Source organism: Thermothelomyces thermophilus, chromosome 7 (genome assembly GCF_000226095.1).
Source record: "Thermothelomyces thermophilus ATCC 42464 chromosome 7, complete sequence".
NCBI classification, from domain to species: domain Eukaryota; kingdom Fungi; phylum Ascomycota; class Sordariomycetes; order Sordariales; family Chaetomiaceae; genus Thermothelomyces; species Thermothelomyces thermophilus.
Window position 1 is genome coordinate 2,707,062 of NC_016478.1, and position 15,627 is coordinate 2,722,688.

At 56.7% G+C, this 15,627-nt stretch overlaps 3 protein-coding genes across 3 annotated transcripts; 1 reads left to right on the top strand and 2 right to left on the bottom strand.

Annotated features, from left to right (window-relative positions):
- Nucleotides 1–3,064: 3,064 nt before the first annotated feature.
- Nucleotides 3,065–4,952, top strand: MYCTH_2070868 (uncharacterized protein; the record flags this gene model as incomplete). Its single annotated transcript, XM_003667076.1, has 4 exons — nucleotides 3,065–3,095; nucleotides 3,256–3,712; nucleotides 3,789–4,016; nucleotides 4,109–4,952. 4 exons carry the CDS (start codon nucleotides 3,065–3,067, stop codon nucleotides 4,950–4,952), a joined length of 1,560 nt encoding a protein of 519 aa, XP_003667124.1.
- Nucleotides 4,953–5,235: 283 nt separating this feature from the next.
- MYCTH_2312598 (uncharacterized protein) lies at nucleotides 5,236–7,167 on the bottom strand. Its single transcript, XM_003667077.1, has 2 exons — nucleotides 6,816–7,167; nucleotides 5,236–6,683 (listed from the first exon to the last, which is right to left on the bottom strand). The coding sequence occupies exons 1-2, from the start codon at nucleotides 6,964–6,966 to the stop codon at nucleotides 5,518–5,520; spliced, it is 1,317 nt and encodes a 438-aa protein (XP_003667125.1). The 5' UTR covers nucleotides 6,967–7,167; the 3' UTR covers nucleotides 5,236–5,517.
- Nucleotides 7,168–8,404: 1,237 nt separating this feature from the next.
- On the bottom strand, nucleotides 8,405–15,517 carry MYCTH_2141088 (uncharacterized protein; the record flags this gene model as incomplete). The annotated part of the gene is made up of 6 exons (XM_003667078.1): nucleotides 8,405–8,937; nucleotides 9,077–12,182; nucleotides 13,017–14,065; nucleotides 14,137–14,709; nucleotides 14,808–14,945; nucleotides 15,455–15,517. 6 exons carry the CDS (start codon nucleotides 15,515–15,517, stop codon nucleotides 8,617–8,619), a joined length of 5,250 nt encoding a protein of 1,749 aa, XP_003667126.1. The 3' UTR covers nucleotides 8,405–8,616.
- Between the last annotated feature and the right edge of the window lie 110 nt (nucleotides 15,518–15,627).

Here is a 15,627-nt window from a genome sequence, read left to right on the forward strand (position 1 = left end):
TCTATCTATAGAAGACCTAGTATAATGTTATATACAAGTCCTAGGACTATATAAAACATGGCCTAACTCTCCTAGCCATCGATATCTATTGTAACGTAGGCTATCTAAGTAATCTTCTAGTCCTATTATAGCCCAGTCATAGTCCTAAGGGTATATATAGTAGGTAAACTAATCTACTTGATTCTAAGCTTTTAGTATATTCTCTTACTAATAATGCTATAGCTAGAATATCTACTATCTACTTAAATATTTATAAAGCTAGTAGAGTTAAGGAAGATTAGAATAAGAAAAGGAGGTCTATCTATTCTTTTACTAATCTCTATAAACTTGTCTTTTAGGTAGTTATAGTCTTCTAGCCCCCTTATAAGACTTTACTTAGGGGTTACTCTTTTCCCTACTTACTATCTTCTTCGTTAGATAGGTCGTCGTCTTCCTTCTAATCCTCAGCCTCTAAGGCATTAATATCGGTTCTTGGCTAGTTCTACTATACTAGCCTTAAAGTAAGGGTAAAGTAACATTTAATAATAAAGTAACCCTTCTACCTATACTAGATATACGCTCTAGCTACTTGTCAGGCTATACGTACTTCCGGACTAACCTATTCTACCTATAGGGCGTTACCTTTACGTTTTCCTACCTTATCCTTATTAGGTCCCTTCCTCTATAGGTTAGTATATAACAAGTTAATTCTAGTCATTAGTATATCTCCTTCCATATCCTTTTCTCTCTATAGTTTAGGTACCGCCTACCGCCCCTATATCTACTAATACTTATCACTAAGCCAAAGAGCCTCGAGATCTATAGCAATCTTACGGTATTTCTCGACTACCATTATATAATTATCCTAGGGAATTCCTCGTCTGACCGCTATATATTTAAGTTTCGGAAAGAGGCATTATTATAATTTAATTAGGTATAGCTTATCACTCTAAAGGAGACTACTTACCTTTAATAGCTTAGCCTTAAACCAAATAATAAAGGCGGTAAACGGTTCGTTATCTCTCTATCAAAGGAATTCTAGTTCTAGTAAGGCTATCGTCTTCTTATAAAGGTTAGAGAAGATACTCTCAAGATATTAGAGGAACTTAGTCAGGTTATACCTAACTTTTAGGCCTATAGATTTATAGTAGGCTATAACCTAAGTCTGTACCTAGCATATAAGGTTTCCCTAGATAAAGACCTATTGGTCGTAATTAGAGCCGATAAAATCTCTATTAGCTATAAGGACGTATTCTATCGTACTCTTCTATACTATAAAGAATTCCTTTTTGCCGTTAAAAGGTTATTTAGTTAGGAGACGCTTCCGCTATAGCCGCTAAGCTTTAAGGGGCACCCTAGCCGACTTAGGGGTTAGGATAGGTTAGGTTTAGGATGCTTAGAGAGTGTCGATTGTCGCGTTCTGCTGTTCTACTACTACTTAAAGGGAGTAGACGAGCTCCTATAATTCCGCTAAGCCTAAGGGCCTATATACCATCGAATCCATTATAACTATATTATTAATAACTTCCTTAGGGAGTTACTACCGGTAAGAAGGTAGTCGAAATGTAATATACTAGCCTTATAGTAACTATAGATAAGTATATAATATTTTATTCGACTACCTTAGGGAGGAAAAAGAGGAAAGTTATAAGAGTTATATAGAGGAGTGCCTTTTAACTAATATATATATATATGACCTAGATAGGGCCTGGTTAGGCTCTAGGTCGGGCGTTAACCGGGCCCTGGCTGCGTATCTACCGGACAAGTTACGAACGAGCAACAAACGTTCTATAGACCTGTAGGGCGTACGGGAGTAGGGTGGGGTGGGTCCATTCTAGTGCCCGGGTAAAGCCTAGGCATTGTCTAGCCCGGGTGTAGCCTGGGCCTATAACAAATATAGGCTATTTACCTCCTAGGTTTGACGTTAGATATACCATTTTCTATAGATAGCACCTATTATGATAAAGGTTTCGTTACTTTAGACTACCTTCTTCTAGTCCTCTAAGGTCTAATCTTTTACCTATATTATAAATTTAAGCTAAGCTATCTTTTAAGCCTTATTTAATCCTAGCTTAGTTATTAACTTGATATTCTTAAAGCTAGTTTATTTTAACTATTATTAAATAGTCTCCTAGCCTAGCCCTATTTTACTAAGCTGATTAGTAACTATATTAGTAATTTACTAATAAAAGTATTATCTAATAATACTATTTTTAGTTACTACCTATTTAATAACTTTGGAAACAGATTTGGTTATAACCTTTAGCCTCCTAGACTTTGGTATATTAGCGATATATTCGTCCTTAATAGGGCTACCTAGTATATATCCCTATACCTTAGCCCTACGAAGAAGAGCCTTTAGTATGTCTTTTTTGACCCTAGTTTTATCTTCGATTTTAAACATTTTGACTCCTATACTATAAAGGGTCAACGCCTATGTTCGTTAGATAATAGTAGTATATTTGTCCTTCTTAGGGGGTACTTCGGGAACTATAGGCACTTCGGGAACTATAGGCACTTCGGGAACTATAGGCGCTTCGGGGACTATAGGCACTTTGGGGACTACGCGCACTTCGGGGACTACAGGCATTTCGGGCATTACAGGCACTTCGGACTCTCTAGGTATAGTAAGCTCTATCAGTACTAAGCTAGTTAGAGTAGGTCTATTAACCTTAGAAAAACAGCTTACCAAAACGCTCTAGAATTATTACAGCTACTGAATTTGGGAGATTTGTAGGCTCTGGCATCAAGGTTAGGCAGGGAAAAACCTAGATATGTAGGTGGAGATCAATTTATAATAGAAATTACAGTATAAACAAGATTGTATATGTACTTCGCACGTTGTCAGCAGCCCAGGCTTGGCATGCCTTGGGGGATGGACTTTCTGGGCCAACCTCCGTAACGTTATACAATTACGGATTACGGAGTAGTTATCAGCTGTTCACCGACCCACTCTTATTTTCCCTCTTGGGATCGATTCGTTACCACAAACCTCAAACCTGAACCGATCCCGGCATTGCACCACGACCGACAGTGCGAATTGGTTGGCTATCTTTTCTTTCCTGCAGACTATGAGATATACGAAATGAATCGAGATATACCTGGGTTTTACTATGGTGTGTCCGGATTTTATTCCAACCTCTCTCTCCATCCTTTCCCAATAAACTTGCAACCTCCCCATCTACCTAATTCTTTATTTTTTTCTTTTTACATTCCAGGGAACAAAAGAGAGAACACGGTACGTTTATCGACAAACTGACCTCCGGTCTCTCTTAGATAGCGTCAAGCGCCGGTACTTCCGCATCGAGAAGAGCCAGACCGCCCCCTCACAGGCGGAGTGGTCGGCGCGGAATGTCAAGCGGAGAGCGGCCGAGCAGGCGGAGGAGGAGAAGCGGCGGGCGAGGCTGCGACGGGACGCGCAGAAGGTGAGGAGAGCGCGCGTCGAGACCGTTCCGCTGATGGGCGGGCTGCTGGCCAGGGAAACCGGCATGTCCCGGAGAGGGGACGGGGTCGGGTCCGGGGACGAGGTGGTGGCTAGGGCTTGGGCCGGCAGTCTGGCGGAGAAAGGGGAGGTGAGGCTCTGGCCGAGCGTCGGCGTCGGCCTCGACTACAGGACGGTCTCGGCGATGTGGGTTGGGGGCGGCGTTGAGGACGACGGGCTGGGGATCGTCTGCGGGGTCCTTGAACGCCTCTGGCCCTCGTCATCGTTCATCCCGCGAGATGCAGACGACCGGTGAGTTATTGCTGATGCTCCATAACAACAAAACGAAGGTGTAGGAGCCGAGAGCCGGGTGACTGACAACGAGGAGGATCAATTTCCAGTTCGCCGCCGGACGGTACCCCCGCGTTGGCTTCCAGCCAAGGATAGTCAGGGAGTTAACTTCTCAGGGGGGTGTCACGGCGATCAAGTGCCACGAGCCGTCGTCCAGGATCCTCCTTGCCTATGAATCCTTCCTGGGCGGCGTCGGAATCTGGCAGTTCCGAGTTCGAGCCCAGGAAGGGGGAGCAGGCCTTGTGCAGCTTCTACGAGGCGGTATGTGAATCCATGATCACCCCGGCTTCCCCCTCTCTCCCCTGAGACCAACCGAGGCGGCCAGAACTAATACGCCTCTTTTTTCTTGGTAGATAGCGATGGACTGGACCCCTACTTTGCCTCGCTCGGGAACGGGTCTGCTTTCACCATCCGCGCCCTGCAGCCCGCTCCTCCGAGCTCCCGGCTGACCTGCCTCGTCGGCACCGACCGAGGCATTGCCCAGCTGCACAACGACGCTCTCACCTTGCTGACACCGCCTCCGCGACAGGGTCAGCGCCACCCGCACCGCAGGAGAAGGCAGCCGTGCGCTCCCGACCCAGACGCCCCCCCCTGGCAAGGCGACGTCCTCTCGGTCGACTTCCTGCACCAGAACTCGGCCGATACGGTCCTCGCCGGCACCCGCTCCGGCCGGGTCTGCCTGCTGGACCTGCGCGTGCCCCCGCGCCAGTGGTCCGCCCGGTCCAACACGTTTCGCCACCCCAGCAGCACCGCGCACGTCCGGTCCGTCGGGGCCTACCACGTCCTCGCCGCCGGACCGCTCGACGCCATGGCTCTGTACGACGTCCGCTTCTTGCGCCAACGACGACAACAACACCGCCAACAACAGACCCTCCCGCTCTTCACGTTTCCGGCGTACCGCAACGCAGCGCACCTCTGCGTCGGGCTGGACGTGCTAACGGAACCCGGATACGGAGGAGGAGGAGGAGGAGGAGGGGGAATCGTGGCAGCAGCGCACGCTACGAACCGCGCCGATGACAGGGGAACGGTCGCGCTGTACTCGCTCCGAGACGGCTCGCGGATCTCCGGGGCCGCGGTCGACGCCGTGCGGGCGCCGGGAGTCGTGCAGAGCCTTCAGTGGCAGACGCTGCCGGGGGACCGGCACCCGAGCCTGTTTGTAGGCGAGGGGCCGGTTGTGAGAAAGTACTCGTTTTGGGCCTGATATCGGCCTTTATCTCGTTCTCCACGCGGGATGTTGTGTACAGTACACGTACGCCTTACATGGGAAATCAGAGGAGTTCCAAGGGATTAAAAAGTATACATATATCGTAGGGCCTCGACCCGCGTTGCCCGCTTTTTTGTATTAGCCGTGATCCATACAGCGAATAAGCTATCTACGAACCGAGAATTTTAGCGAGGTTATAAGAATATTACATGTTAGTATACTTGAACACACCATACCATTCTTCGCACAATACTGCGTATCCAAATAGGGCGTGACCTACCCAGACAATCAATCTTTTCTGCGAAACGCTGTTCGACCTCGTTCGCGAAAGGCGTTCCTTTTGAATCCAAATCTCATTAAGCAGGGCGGAGAGCGAAGATACCGAGACGGAACCATGGCCATCCGGCGACCAAACATGTCTAGTATTAACCCGAAATCGAAGGGGAGGCAAAAAAAAAAAAAGAAAGAAGGAAAAGGAGCTCAAGGGGTTTCAAGAGCCCCTCTTCAGGTTATAACACCCCGCCAGCCCGGGGAATGCCCTTTCGAACACGTCGCCGAGCGTTCAGTTCTCCAGCTTCCTCATGTGCTGCTCAAAGACGGGATTGATCATGAGCTCGTCGCCCGTGGGGCTGGCCAGCAGCGCGTAGGCGTCCTCGTATGGCCAGTTGAGGCTCAGGGTCGAGGTGAAGGGGATGAAGAAGTTGTCAAAGGGGAAGGCGCCGTCCTCGTAGCCGCTGACCAGGCGCTCCCGCATGCGGGGGAACGGGATGTGGTCGAACCAGGCCGGGTGCTCCTTCTCGGTCTGCTGGCGGACGGGGCGGAACCAGGGGGGCAGGCGGAGGTAGTTCTCCTGCGTCGGGGACACCTGCCAGCGCATGAGGAGGAACATGGCGTACAGGACGGCCACGCGCTCCGGGAGGGCCGACAGGTCCGGGAAGCGGGCGAGTATGTCGGTGAAGACCTTGGAGAGCGGGTGTGAGTAGAGCGACACGGCGGGGTTGAGGAGCGACGAGACGGAGGGGTAGCGGGGCCCCAGGATCTCGGATTGCGAGAGGCCTTCGGCGGCGCGCTGGCGCCGCTCCGAGAGGAAGTCGACGAGTATGGAGTCGAGCGGGCAGGTTGGCGGGCAGTTGCGCGGAGTGAGGGCGTAGATGGGAGTGGGCCGGGCCGTGGGCGGTCCCGAGGCGGCCGCCGCGCCGGGCGTCGGGGGCGCGGGGAGACCGCTGGGAGCGGCGACGGGTGCCTGGTTGTAAACGGGGGAGTGAACCTGGGTCGGCGTCGGTGCTGTCGCTTGCAGACCCGGTATCATAGACACGGTCGCGGTCCAGTCGTGCTTCATGGGTAGGTGGTGATATTTTGGCGAGTCCTGGGCGCCCTCGATGCCGCTCTTGATTCTGGCGATCTTGAGCTTGGGATCGACCAAGAACTCCAGACCGAGCTTGTCAGAGCCCAGGTCTAGGCCGTGGGCAAGGTCATATCGTTGCTGGTTGAACAAAACCGTTTCTGGAAACGGCTGCGGCGGCAGCGGTTGCTGCTGCTGCTGCTGCTGCTCGTCGACGCCTACGGTGGGCGCGATAGGGGACAAGCTGTGTTGCCACCGGCTCTGAGTCTCCACGGACGCCGGCGAGGGCACGCTCGTTTGCGTGGACCCGGCGTTGTGAGTGGTTGTTGCCGCGGGTGGTTGGGTGAGGGAATGGCTCCGACCCTGAGACTGAAACGGCGCCGCTGCTAACATTTCGAGTCAGGAAGCTGGCTAGTGAAGACCAGAGACCCGAGGGGGCAAAGGTTTGGGGGAGAGGTTGCAAAGGAGGAAGAGGAAAAAAAGGGGGGGGGGGGGAGAAATGATCTAAGACGAACAACAATCAGGCGGAGCAGGCCCATCGGATGTGCCGCCGAGAACAGGTTGGATCATGGCCACGATGGCAGCCATGCGCCTCTTCAGGCCTGCGAGCTCTGCCTCGACGGCCTCCTTCTGGCGAATGACTCTCTGCAGCTCCTGGTACGGCTGCATGGACTTGAGGGCGGCAATCTCGCGCTCGTACTGTTCCGTCCGGAGACGCTGACGCTCGCGGATGGCACGCTGCGCCTCGCGGTCTAACCATACATTACTACGTCAGTTTTACCAGACCATACAAGGACAGCCAGGTGCGTGTTGGGACAGGCTTGATCCAGACTGGGGGATCCTGAACCAGGCCGCCAAACCCGGCCCGACCCGAACCAAGAGCCGGACCGGGACGCGAGACGGGGGAGCGGGACCGGCGATCGGGACCTGGGTTCGGTCCCCACTCACCATTGGCTCGCTTCCTCTCCAGCTGCTCCGGGGTCAGGTTGCCCACGCCCCGGGGCCCCCGGCCGGTCTTGCGCTTCTTGGGCGCACCCCCAGCCTGTGTGCCGTCTATGGCGGCGGCATTATGGGACCCGGGCGCTGCCTGCTGTTGTGTTGCTGTTGATGGCGTGCCGTGTTCGCTGCTGCCCGGCTCGGGATGCTGCTCCCCCGAACCGTGGTTCGCGGCAGCGCCGGCGCCGGCGTCGGCGCCGCTGCCGTTACTAGCGATCGCCGGGATGGGAACCGCGGACGCGGCGAAGCTGCGCTTGCGTCCAAGCTCCGTGGGAGGATTGGCGCTATAACCGTGTGGCGTGGATCCCGGGGATTCCCAAGCACCTGCCGTGCTTGTAACGCCGCTTGTAAGCCCAAGGTTAGCTGCATCGATGGTCGGATCTGGACTCCCGGATGTGTTGACCGAAAGCCACGACGACGCCATCGGTTGGTGAAACGGGATGGGATCGGGATGGGATCGGGATGGGATCGGGATGGGATGGGGTCCCCCTCCCCCCACCCCCAACGGGCCAATCGACGACTTTGTGTTGTTGGACTGCCTGAAACAGCAAAATTCAATAAAATAAGATAAGAAATAATAATAATAATAATATTAATTAAAATAAAAACAATGGATCGAGTACGAGCACTGTGACTTACTGCCAAGGCACACACCCAACCGGAGCTTGTTGGGTCGCTTGTTGGTGCTGGACCCCCTCGGCCCCTGCGAGCTTGTGCTCGTTTGTGTCGAGGCAAAAAGGCGGGAACCAGGCAGCGACTCGAGCATTTGAGCTTGGGGAAGGTGGTCCGAGTCATTCGCGGGCGGGGGTGGGCACTCGGCTTGGCAGTCACTGGTCCCACGGCGAACTTGCCAACTGACATCTCTTGAACCAAACTCTCTCGAGTTGTATGTAACCAAGCAAGCAGGAGGATGCTTGCACACAATGCAGGATTCTTTTACAATGGTCTCACTCACCAACGCTATATCTGACGGACATGCGAATGTCCTTGGACAGCTTGGCAGTGTTAGTTTCTGTCCACATTATTGTGTCGTTCATAAAGAAAAATAAAAAAGTGAAAAAAAAAGTAAAATATCCGAGGAAACATTTGCGGATAAGACACAACGAGAAAGCGATGAAAAACCCGAGATCAAGATAGATAGCTTTACAGTGACCGATGCTTCTACAGACCTAAATACCAGCAAGGCTTCTTCTTCTTCTAAGCCTCATTCATCGAGACATTACCCCTTAGCACGTCATCTCCATCTCCCTTCCATTCCCTGAATGACACCCCTCTCCATCCCTCCTTGCCATTCCCTCCCCCTTCTTCTTCCTCCCTCGTCATTCAATCCGCCGAAGCCCGCGCCAGCGCCTCGTGTAGGTGCGGCGGCAGGCGGTAGCGCAGCTGGCTGGTGTAGGCCGTCAGGTCGACGCTTATCTGCTTGAGCTCGTCGATCATCTGGCGCGCCGTCGACTGGTTGCCGCTGAACTGGCCCGTCTGGAGCCGCTCCCGCTGCTTGCTGCAGCAGATGACGGTCCACATGAGCAGGTTGGGCACGTTGATGGCCACCGGCTGCGCCAGCGACGAGAAGCGGGCCGCATAAGCGCGGATCACGCTCGGGTCGCCGCGCGCCGTGAGCGGGAGGATGTCCAGGCTGCGGATTTTCTGTCGTCGCCAATCAGTACGCGTTTTTACCTTATACCGAACCGAGTTTGAAATTTTGGGGGGGGGGGGGGGGGGAGTGCGGGAGAAGGAGAAAAGAGGAGAGGGGGGAGGAGAGGGGAAGGGGGAGATTAGAACTTACATCAAGACACTGAGGCCACTTGCCCTGCTCGACCAGGTTCTTGATGTCGCTCATCTGTAGCAGCACCGAGCACGCCACCCGGTTCGGGTCGCGGATCTTCTGCCAGAACATGTGGTCCCTCTCGTACATGCTCATCATCGTCTTGGCTAGCTCGACCGGGTCGTCGATGGCCGCCAGGCTCAGGCTGCTGCCGCCCCGCCGGGCGGCATCGGCCGCCTCGGCGCCCCCGTCCACGCGGGGCTTGACCGGCACCAGCCGCATCGGGTCCTCGCCGATCTCGAGCGAGATGGCCTCGCTGAGGGCCCGGCTGACGATCGACACCACCGTGTCGTAGTCCTCGGCCAGGTGGTACAGCAGCACCGCGTCCGTGGTGCGCCCGTTGTCGTCGGCGAAGCTGGCCGCCTGCAGCGTGATGGCGCGGATGAAGTCGTCCTCCTGGCCGAGCGCGATCAGCGGGCCGCGCTCCTCGATGACGCCCCGGATGCGCTGCCCGTCGGGCTTGATGTCGCCAATCAGCCGGCTGAACTCGCGCGACTCGAGAACCAGCTCGCGCAGGGCCTCGTGGCAGAGCGCCGCCTGTTGCTGCCCACCCGTCTCGTCCGCGTTGAGGCAGATGAGCACGAGGTAGTCCACCGCGGCGGCCGCGTTGGCCGCCCGGAAGTCGCGCGTGTAGTAGCCGAGCATGCGGCCAAAGTTGATCTGCGGCTGGTTCCGCGTGTTGTGGGACAGCAGCTCGTTGCCACCCGCCGACTGCGCGTCCGCCGGGCGCAGGAGCCCGTAGTAGGTGAGCGCGATGGCGAAGTGGACCGCGTCGACGTACGAGAACGGGTACAGGTAGGCGATGGCCTGCTCGAACATGCCCGACAAGATCTGGAGGTAGAAGAACATGCCGAAGCTACCGTTAGTGTCCTCGGCCGGCGTCTTGGGGAAGTGCTTGAGGCCGATCTCGCGGATGCTCGCCTGCAGCTCGGCCAGGCCGTACGACTCGCCCGCGAGCTCCAGGGACCTGTCCGTCTCGCGCGCCAGGTTGAACTGCAGCCAGATCCAGTCGTTGACGTCGGTCTGCAAGCCTTCCAGGCTCCGGTTGCTCAGGTCGCAGCGGCCGATGATCTTGTAGCACGCCATGCGGAAGGGGTCGATGGACCCCTCGGGCGCGTTGCGGATCCGCTGGTTGTACTCGCTCGTGCACCGGTCCTGCATCTGCCGCTTGAGCCGGCGCTCCTCGCTGGATGCGTAGCTGTTGATGTAGCCGGAGAAGGTCCGGTCGATGCTGCGGAAGTGGCTCTGGTTCTCGTTGACGTACTGGGCCGCCTCGTGCACGAAGCCGGCCCGCAAGAGATAGAAGACGATGGCCCAGATGTACTCGCCGTTCGCCTGCTGGAGGTCGACGTTGTCGGGCACCAGCGTCTTGCGGGCGATGCGGAGGCGGATGTACGCCTTGATCTTGCTGACCACGTCCGGCAGGCCGCCCAGGTTCGCGTCCTGCGGGTACTTGGCAATGAGCGAGTTCACCTCGTTCCAGAACTGCTTCTCCAAGAAGGCGTTGGCACCGCTGAGGATCTGCTTCCGCATCGCGACCGCGTTGGCAGACTGGAGGTTGGGGTCCAGGTACAGCTTCGCAAACTGCCGTTCCCTGGGCGTCTCTTCGGCCTCGGGGAACTCTCCCACAATCTCCATCATGGCGCGGTAGGCCTCCACGATGTGCGGCCCGTGCCGGTCTCCGGACTTGGACTCGAGCTCGGCCAGGTCGCGGCAGATGTAGACAGGCAAGCCCTGCTGCCGCGCGTTGTTGAAGTCGTGGATCTTCTCGGCCAGCTTGCCCTGCTTCTCGCGCAAGAAGCGGTCGTCCATGGACCCGGCCCCGCCCGAGCCTGCCGCATCCTTGCGAGCCTCCACGTCCGTGAACTCGGAGGCGTGCGACCCGATCCGGCTCGGGGTCCCGATGACGGAGCGCTGCATCGCCGACCTGCCGAGCAGGCTGGCGCGCTGCGCAGCCCGCTCGCCGCCGCCGGCCTGGCTGCCCGCCTTGCGTCTGGACCGCCCGAACGTGCCCTGGCCGTCCTTGGACGGCGTCGACGCGCGGGCGGCCGGCTGCGTGCTCGTGCGAGCGGCATCCTCCCTCGGCTTGATGCCAAAGTGCTGGTAGATGCGCCTCCGCTGCGCCTCCCACTCCATCGTCACGTTGTCCTCGAGGAACGAATCAAAGTCCCGCACCGATCGGTCCAACCCGTCGGCGATCATGCTCAGCGTCGTCCTGGTCTGCAGGTTCGAAAGGTACGTCTCCACGTCGACCTCGCCGACGCCGCCGCCGAACCCGGCTCCTTGGGCAGCGGCGCCCCGCTCTCTGGCCTGGAGCCCGAACGCGCCGAGGTCGCGGACCGCCGCGCCGGGGTCGACGCCGGAGGCGGCGAGGAAGTAGTGAGCCTTTCCATGCTCCAGAGGCCTGTCCTGCGGAGGGCCAAGCTTCTTGAGGCGCTGGCGCAGATCGCCCAGGCCCAGCTGCAGAGAGGGCAGCTCGCCCAGCGCCGTCTCCCCCTCGGCTTCTTTCTTGTTCTTGGCTAGCAGGCTGTCAAACAGGGCGCCGCTCGGGAGCACAGATGGCGGTGCCTGCTGCTGCTGCTGCTGGCTCGTGGATGCGGCAGGGTTCGTGTTGGTCGCGTTGCCCAGTCCCAGGCTTAGGCCGCCGCTGGGAGCGGCCGAGGAGAAGAGACTTCCCCCTCCGGCTGGCTGAGTCGTGGTCGCGGTCGAGCTGCCAAAGAGCGTGCTGCCGCCAAAGAGGCTGGTCCCGCCCGACGTCGTCGGCTGACTGGTCGCGGTTGTCGACTGGTTGCCGCCGAAGAGCGACCCTTGAGGGGTAGTTGTGGATGTGCCACACAGAGAGGTACCCAGATTGAGTCCCGTCTTGGGCTGCGACTGGGCGGGTGTTGTTGTCGTGCCGGCTGCAGAACTGTTGCCAAAGAGAGAGTTCCCTGTGGTCGTCGAGCCGAAAATACTGTTGCCGGAGCCGGAGGCTGGCTGATTGCCTCCCGGAATGCCCAGTACTCCCGTCGAAGTCGCCGTCGGGGGCGTGCCTTTCCCCATAAAAAGCGACATGGTGGCTGCAATTCTTGGTGGTGATTGTTCTTTTTGCGATATCTGCTCGTCGCCAGATATGCAATGCGCGCGGGAGCTGGCGCTTGCGGGAGGTCGGTCCTGCGATGGGGGGGGCGTCGCTCGGTCTCTTGTCTCTTTTTTTCGATTGTTGACCTGCAACGCCCTGCACCTGAAAATGCTTTAGACGCGCCTTGAATGGGAATGCTTGGGTGTGGGGCCCGGGCAACCAAGCAACCTGAGGTTCTTCTGGGCTGCGTTCAGAGCTAACTAGCGACAAGCTTGGGCCACATACGGGACGCGTGCTAAGCAAACGGGAAGTAATCCGTACCAACTCTTAACTCGCTGACTGCTACTCCATACTACTCCATAGTGTGAACTACACTAGTCTGCAACTCGGGTACGGTGTCTACTGACAGCGGTTGACCTGTCAAAAACCAGGAGGTTATAAAATTCCTAAGTCTCTGTCGCGATACCTTTGAAGTGCTGGATATTGGCTCTCAAGGTTCCATACGATGCCAGGGCGATGCACGCCTGTGTTGTTGCCATGAAAGCGCGTCAGTTATTATATGATGTATGGTCGTGCAGGACATCTTCCAGATCATCAATTAACATTTGCATGCAGGTACAAGCCAGAAGGCGATGTTGAAATACAATAAGTTTTATCATTACCACCATCCTTACCCAGGTCCATGTGTACATACATACATACAGACGTACATACATACATGTATCCTCTTGAACGACCTTTCCCATGAACCATGAACCGAATTGAACTAATGCAAATCGCAACCCCCCCCCCCTATAATAAAATAAATAAATTAACTCCAACTGCTATTAATCCTGCAACGACGTCCCTTTGAGCGCTTCGTCGATCTTCCTCCTATATTCCTGCTGTGTCCGGCACTGGTCCAAAAACACCTCGTATTTGGCATCCAGCAACCTCTTCTCCGCGGCGTCATTCCTGGGCCGGACCACCTTGCCCGGCTTGCTCATGCGGTCCATGATGTTCCACAGCGGCTCCGTCTTGCCCTGCTCGTCCGCGCTGGCCGCCTTGGCACCCAGCATGGCGGCGCCGTGCACCACCGCGGCATTGACGTACCTAGGGATCAGCACCGGCATGCCGCACGCCGTTGCGATTAGGTCCATGAGGATTTCGTTCTGGCACTGGCTGCCCGACATGAAGATACTCTTGATAGTGTGGCCCGACTTGTTCATCGTCTCGACAATCTGCCGCGTCTGCAGCGCGATGAACTCCATGGTCGAGTAGTACAGCAGCGCCATGCTATCCTTGCTCTTGTCGCTGCTCAAGCCGACGATGGCGCCGCGCATGTTGGGGTCAGCGATGGGCGACCGGTTGCCCCAGAGGTCGCCGTAGAAGAAAAAGTGCCGCACCAGGTACGAGATGGACGGCGCCCGCGTCTTCTCCACGAGGTGCCGGAGGTGGTCATTCAGATAGTCGTAGATGTTCTTGCCCGCCTCTTGGGCCTCTCTCATGGTGTCGTTGTATGCCGCGTGCGTTTCGAGCATGTGCTTCAGCAGCTCTCCCGTTGCTGACTGACCGCCTTCGGCCATCCAGTACTCGGGCATGAGGACGTCGCGGTAGGGGCCCCAGACTCCTGGGACAAAAACGGGCTCTCTCGACATGGCCAGGTGGCAGGTGGACGTCCCGGCCACGGACGCCAGCCGGGTGAAAGCCTGCGAGACGTCATTCGAGGCGACAGTGTCGTCCAGGTGGTCCGAATCCAGCTTGACCTTGGCTCCGACCGTGCCGATCCAGCCGGCATATGCGTCGATAACGCCGCTCCCGATCGCAATGCCGGGCGGGAGCCCGAAGTCCTTGGCCGCCTTTTCGCAAAGGCCACCGACCAACTCGCCGGCGCTCAAAAACTTGCCATTCTTGTCACGTATCAGCCGACGCCCCGCGTCCAATCAAACAAAACACAAAAAGATGGCGGCCAAACACTCACCACACCGTTGACCCCGCCCACCCGTCGAAACCCGTCCTCTACCAGATCGCCCAGCCCGATCGCCTTGTAGAAATCTTCCTGCCACCCCTTAACGCTCCCATCCACGCCCACGGGCACGTAGCCCTGCTTACAGACGGCGCTGCAGAAGCTCCTCGTCTCGCCGCCCGTCGCGAGGTGGGTCAGGGCGTCGGCCAGGTCGTAAAACTTGCAGCGCGCAAACAGCTCGGGCGGCATGTGGTTCTTGAGCCACAGCACCTTGGGGATTTCCATCTCGACGTTCATCTTGCCGCCGAGGTAGCGCAGCAGCTTGTGGCCGGTGCTGTTGATGAGCTCCGTCTCGGCCAGCGGTCTGTGGTCAAGCCAGAGGATCACGTTGCGGTCCTCACCGCTGGCGTTGGAGAAGTCCGGCCCCGTGACGGGCACCGGCTCGTCTGTGTCGTGCGTGAAGACGGCCAGCGAGCACGTCGCGTCGAAGCCGATGCCCTTGATGGAGGCCGGGTCGACCCCGGAGTCGGCGACCGTCTTGCGCACGCAGTGCGAGATCGCCCGCCAGATGTCGGTTGTGGATTGCTCCTGGCGGATGTGTGTCAGTCTGGGTCTGCGTGATGCCCGTCGTGGCCGGATAAAGGTGGCAAGTGGGAGCGGGGGAATGGCGGGGTTGGGTCGCATACATAGTGGGAGCCGCCGTAGCCGTGTGCGGGCTGCCAGAGCTTGATGTTCTCGCTTGCCAGCGCCTTGATCTCGCCGGTAGAGTCGATAATGCAGGCTCGAGCCGAGCCAGTCCCGACGTCTACGCCGATGTAGTGAGCCTGCGGCAACACGGTGAGCAGAGTGTGCGCGACGATTTCAGTCCTGGGCTTGGACAAACCTGGGAAGCCCTGGTTTGAACTGCGGTTAGTTGATGTCGGTACAGTGGCTGCGTGCGTCCATGAGCGCGCTACTTACATTTCCCCCTTGCTACTAGAGCTGGTTTCGAGTTGCGTAGAGCGGTGGCTAATCTTTTCAGTGACGAACGACTTCGGGAGGTCAAATAGACGTGCGAGGCAACTGGAATCACAGGCGGCAGCACTGTCCGAGAGCGAGAAGAGATAGAAGAGGTGATGGAGGTGATGGAGGAGGAGGACAGGAAAGTCAATTCGCAGGATCGCCGAGCTCCCTTAAAAGAAGGAACCCTCCTATCGTCTTATTATTGCGTACAGCCTCAACAATGACCCGACATTGGACAAATGTGTGAGGGGGGGAGAAAGTGAAAGAGCCCAGGGTCCCACCTGCCTCGTCACCCCTAAACCCCCGTATGTTCGACTTTCCCAAAGCACACGATGGAGTCGGTCTCGGCACCCGACTCTGCCTGGGACGCGTAGACTAGGAGCTTCGCTGGCATGCAGGGAAGATTCGAGGCCTGTCGAGCTCCTGATCGCTAACCACAGCCCCCAACAAGTCTCAAGCCTGAGAGTGGGATATCAAAGTCTGTCCATCACGCGTTGTGGCAGC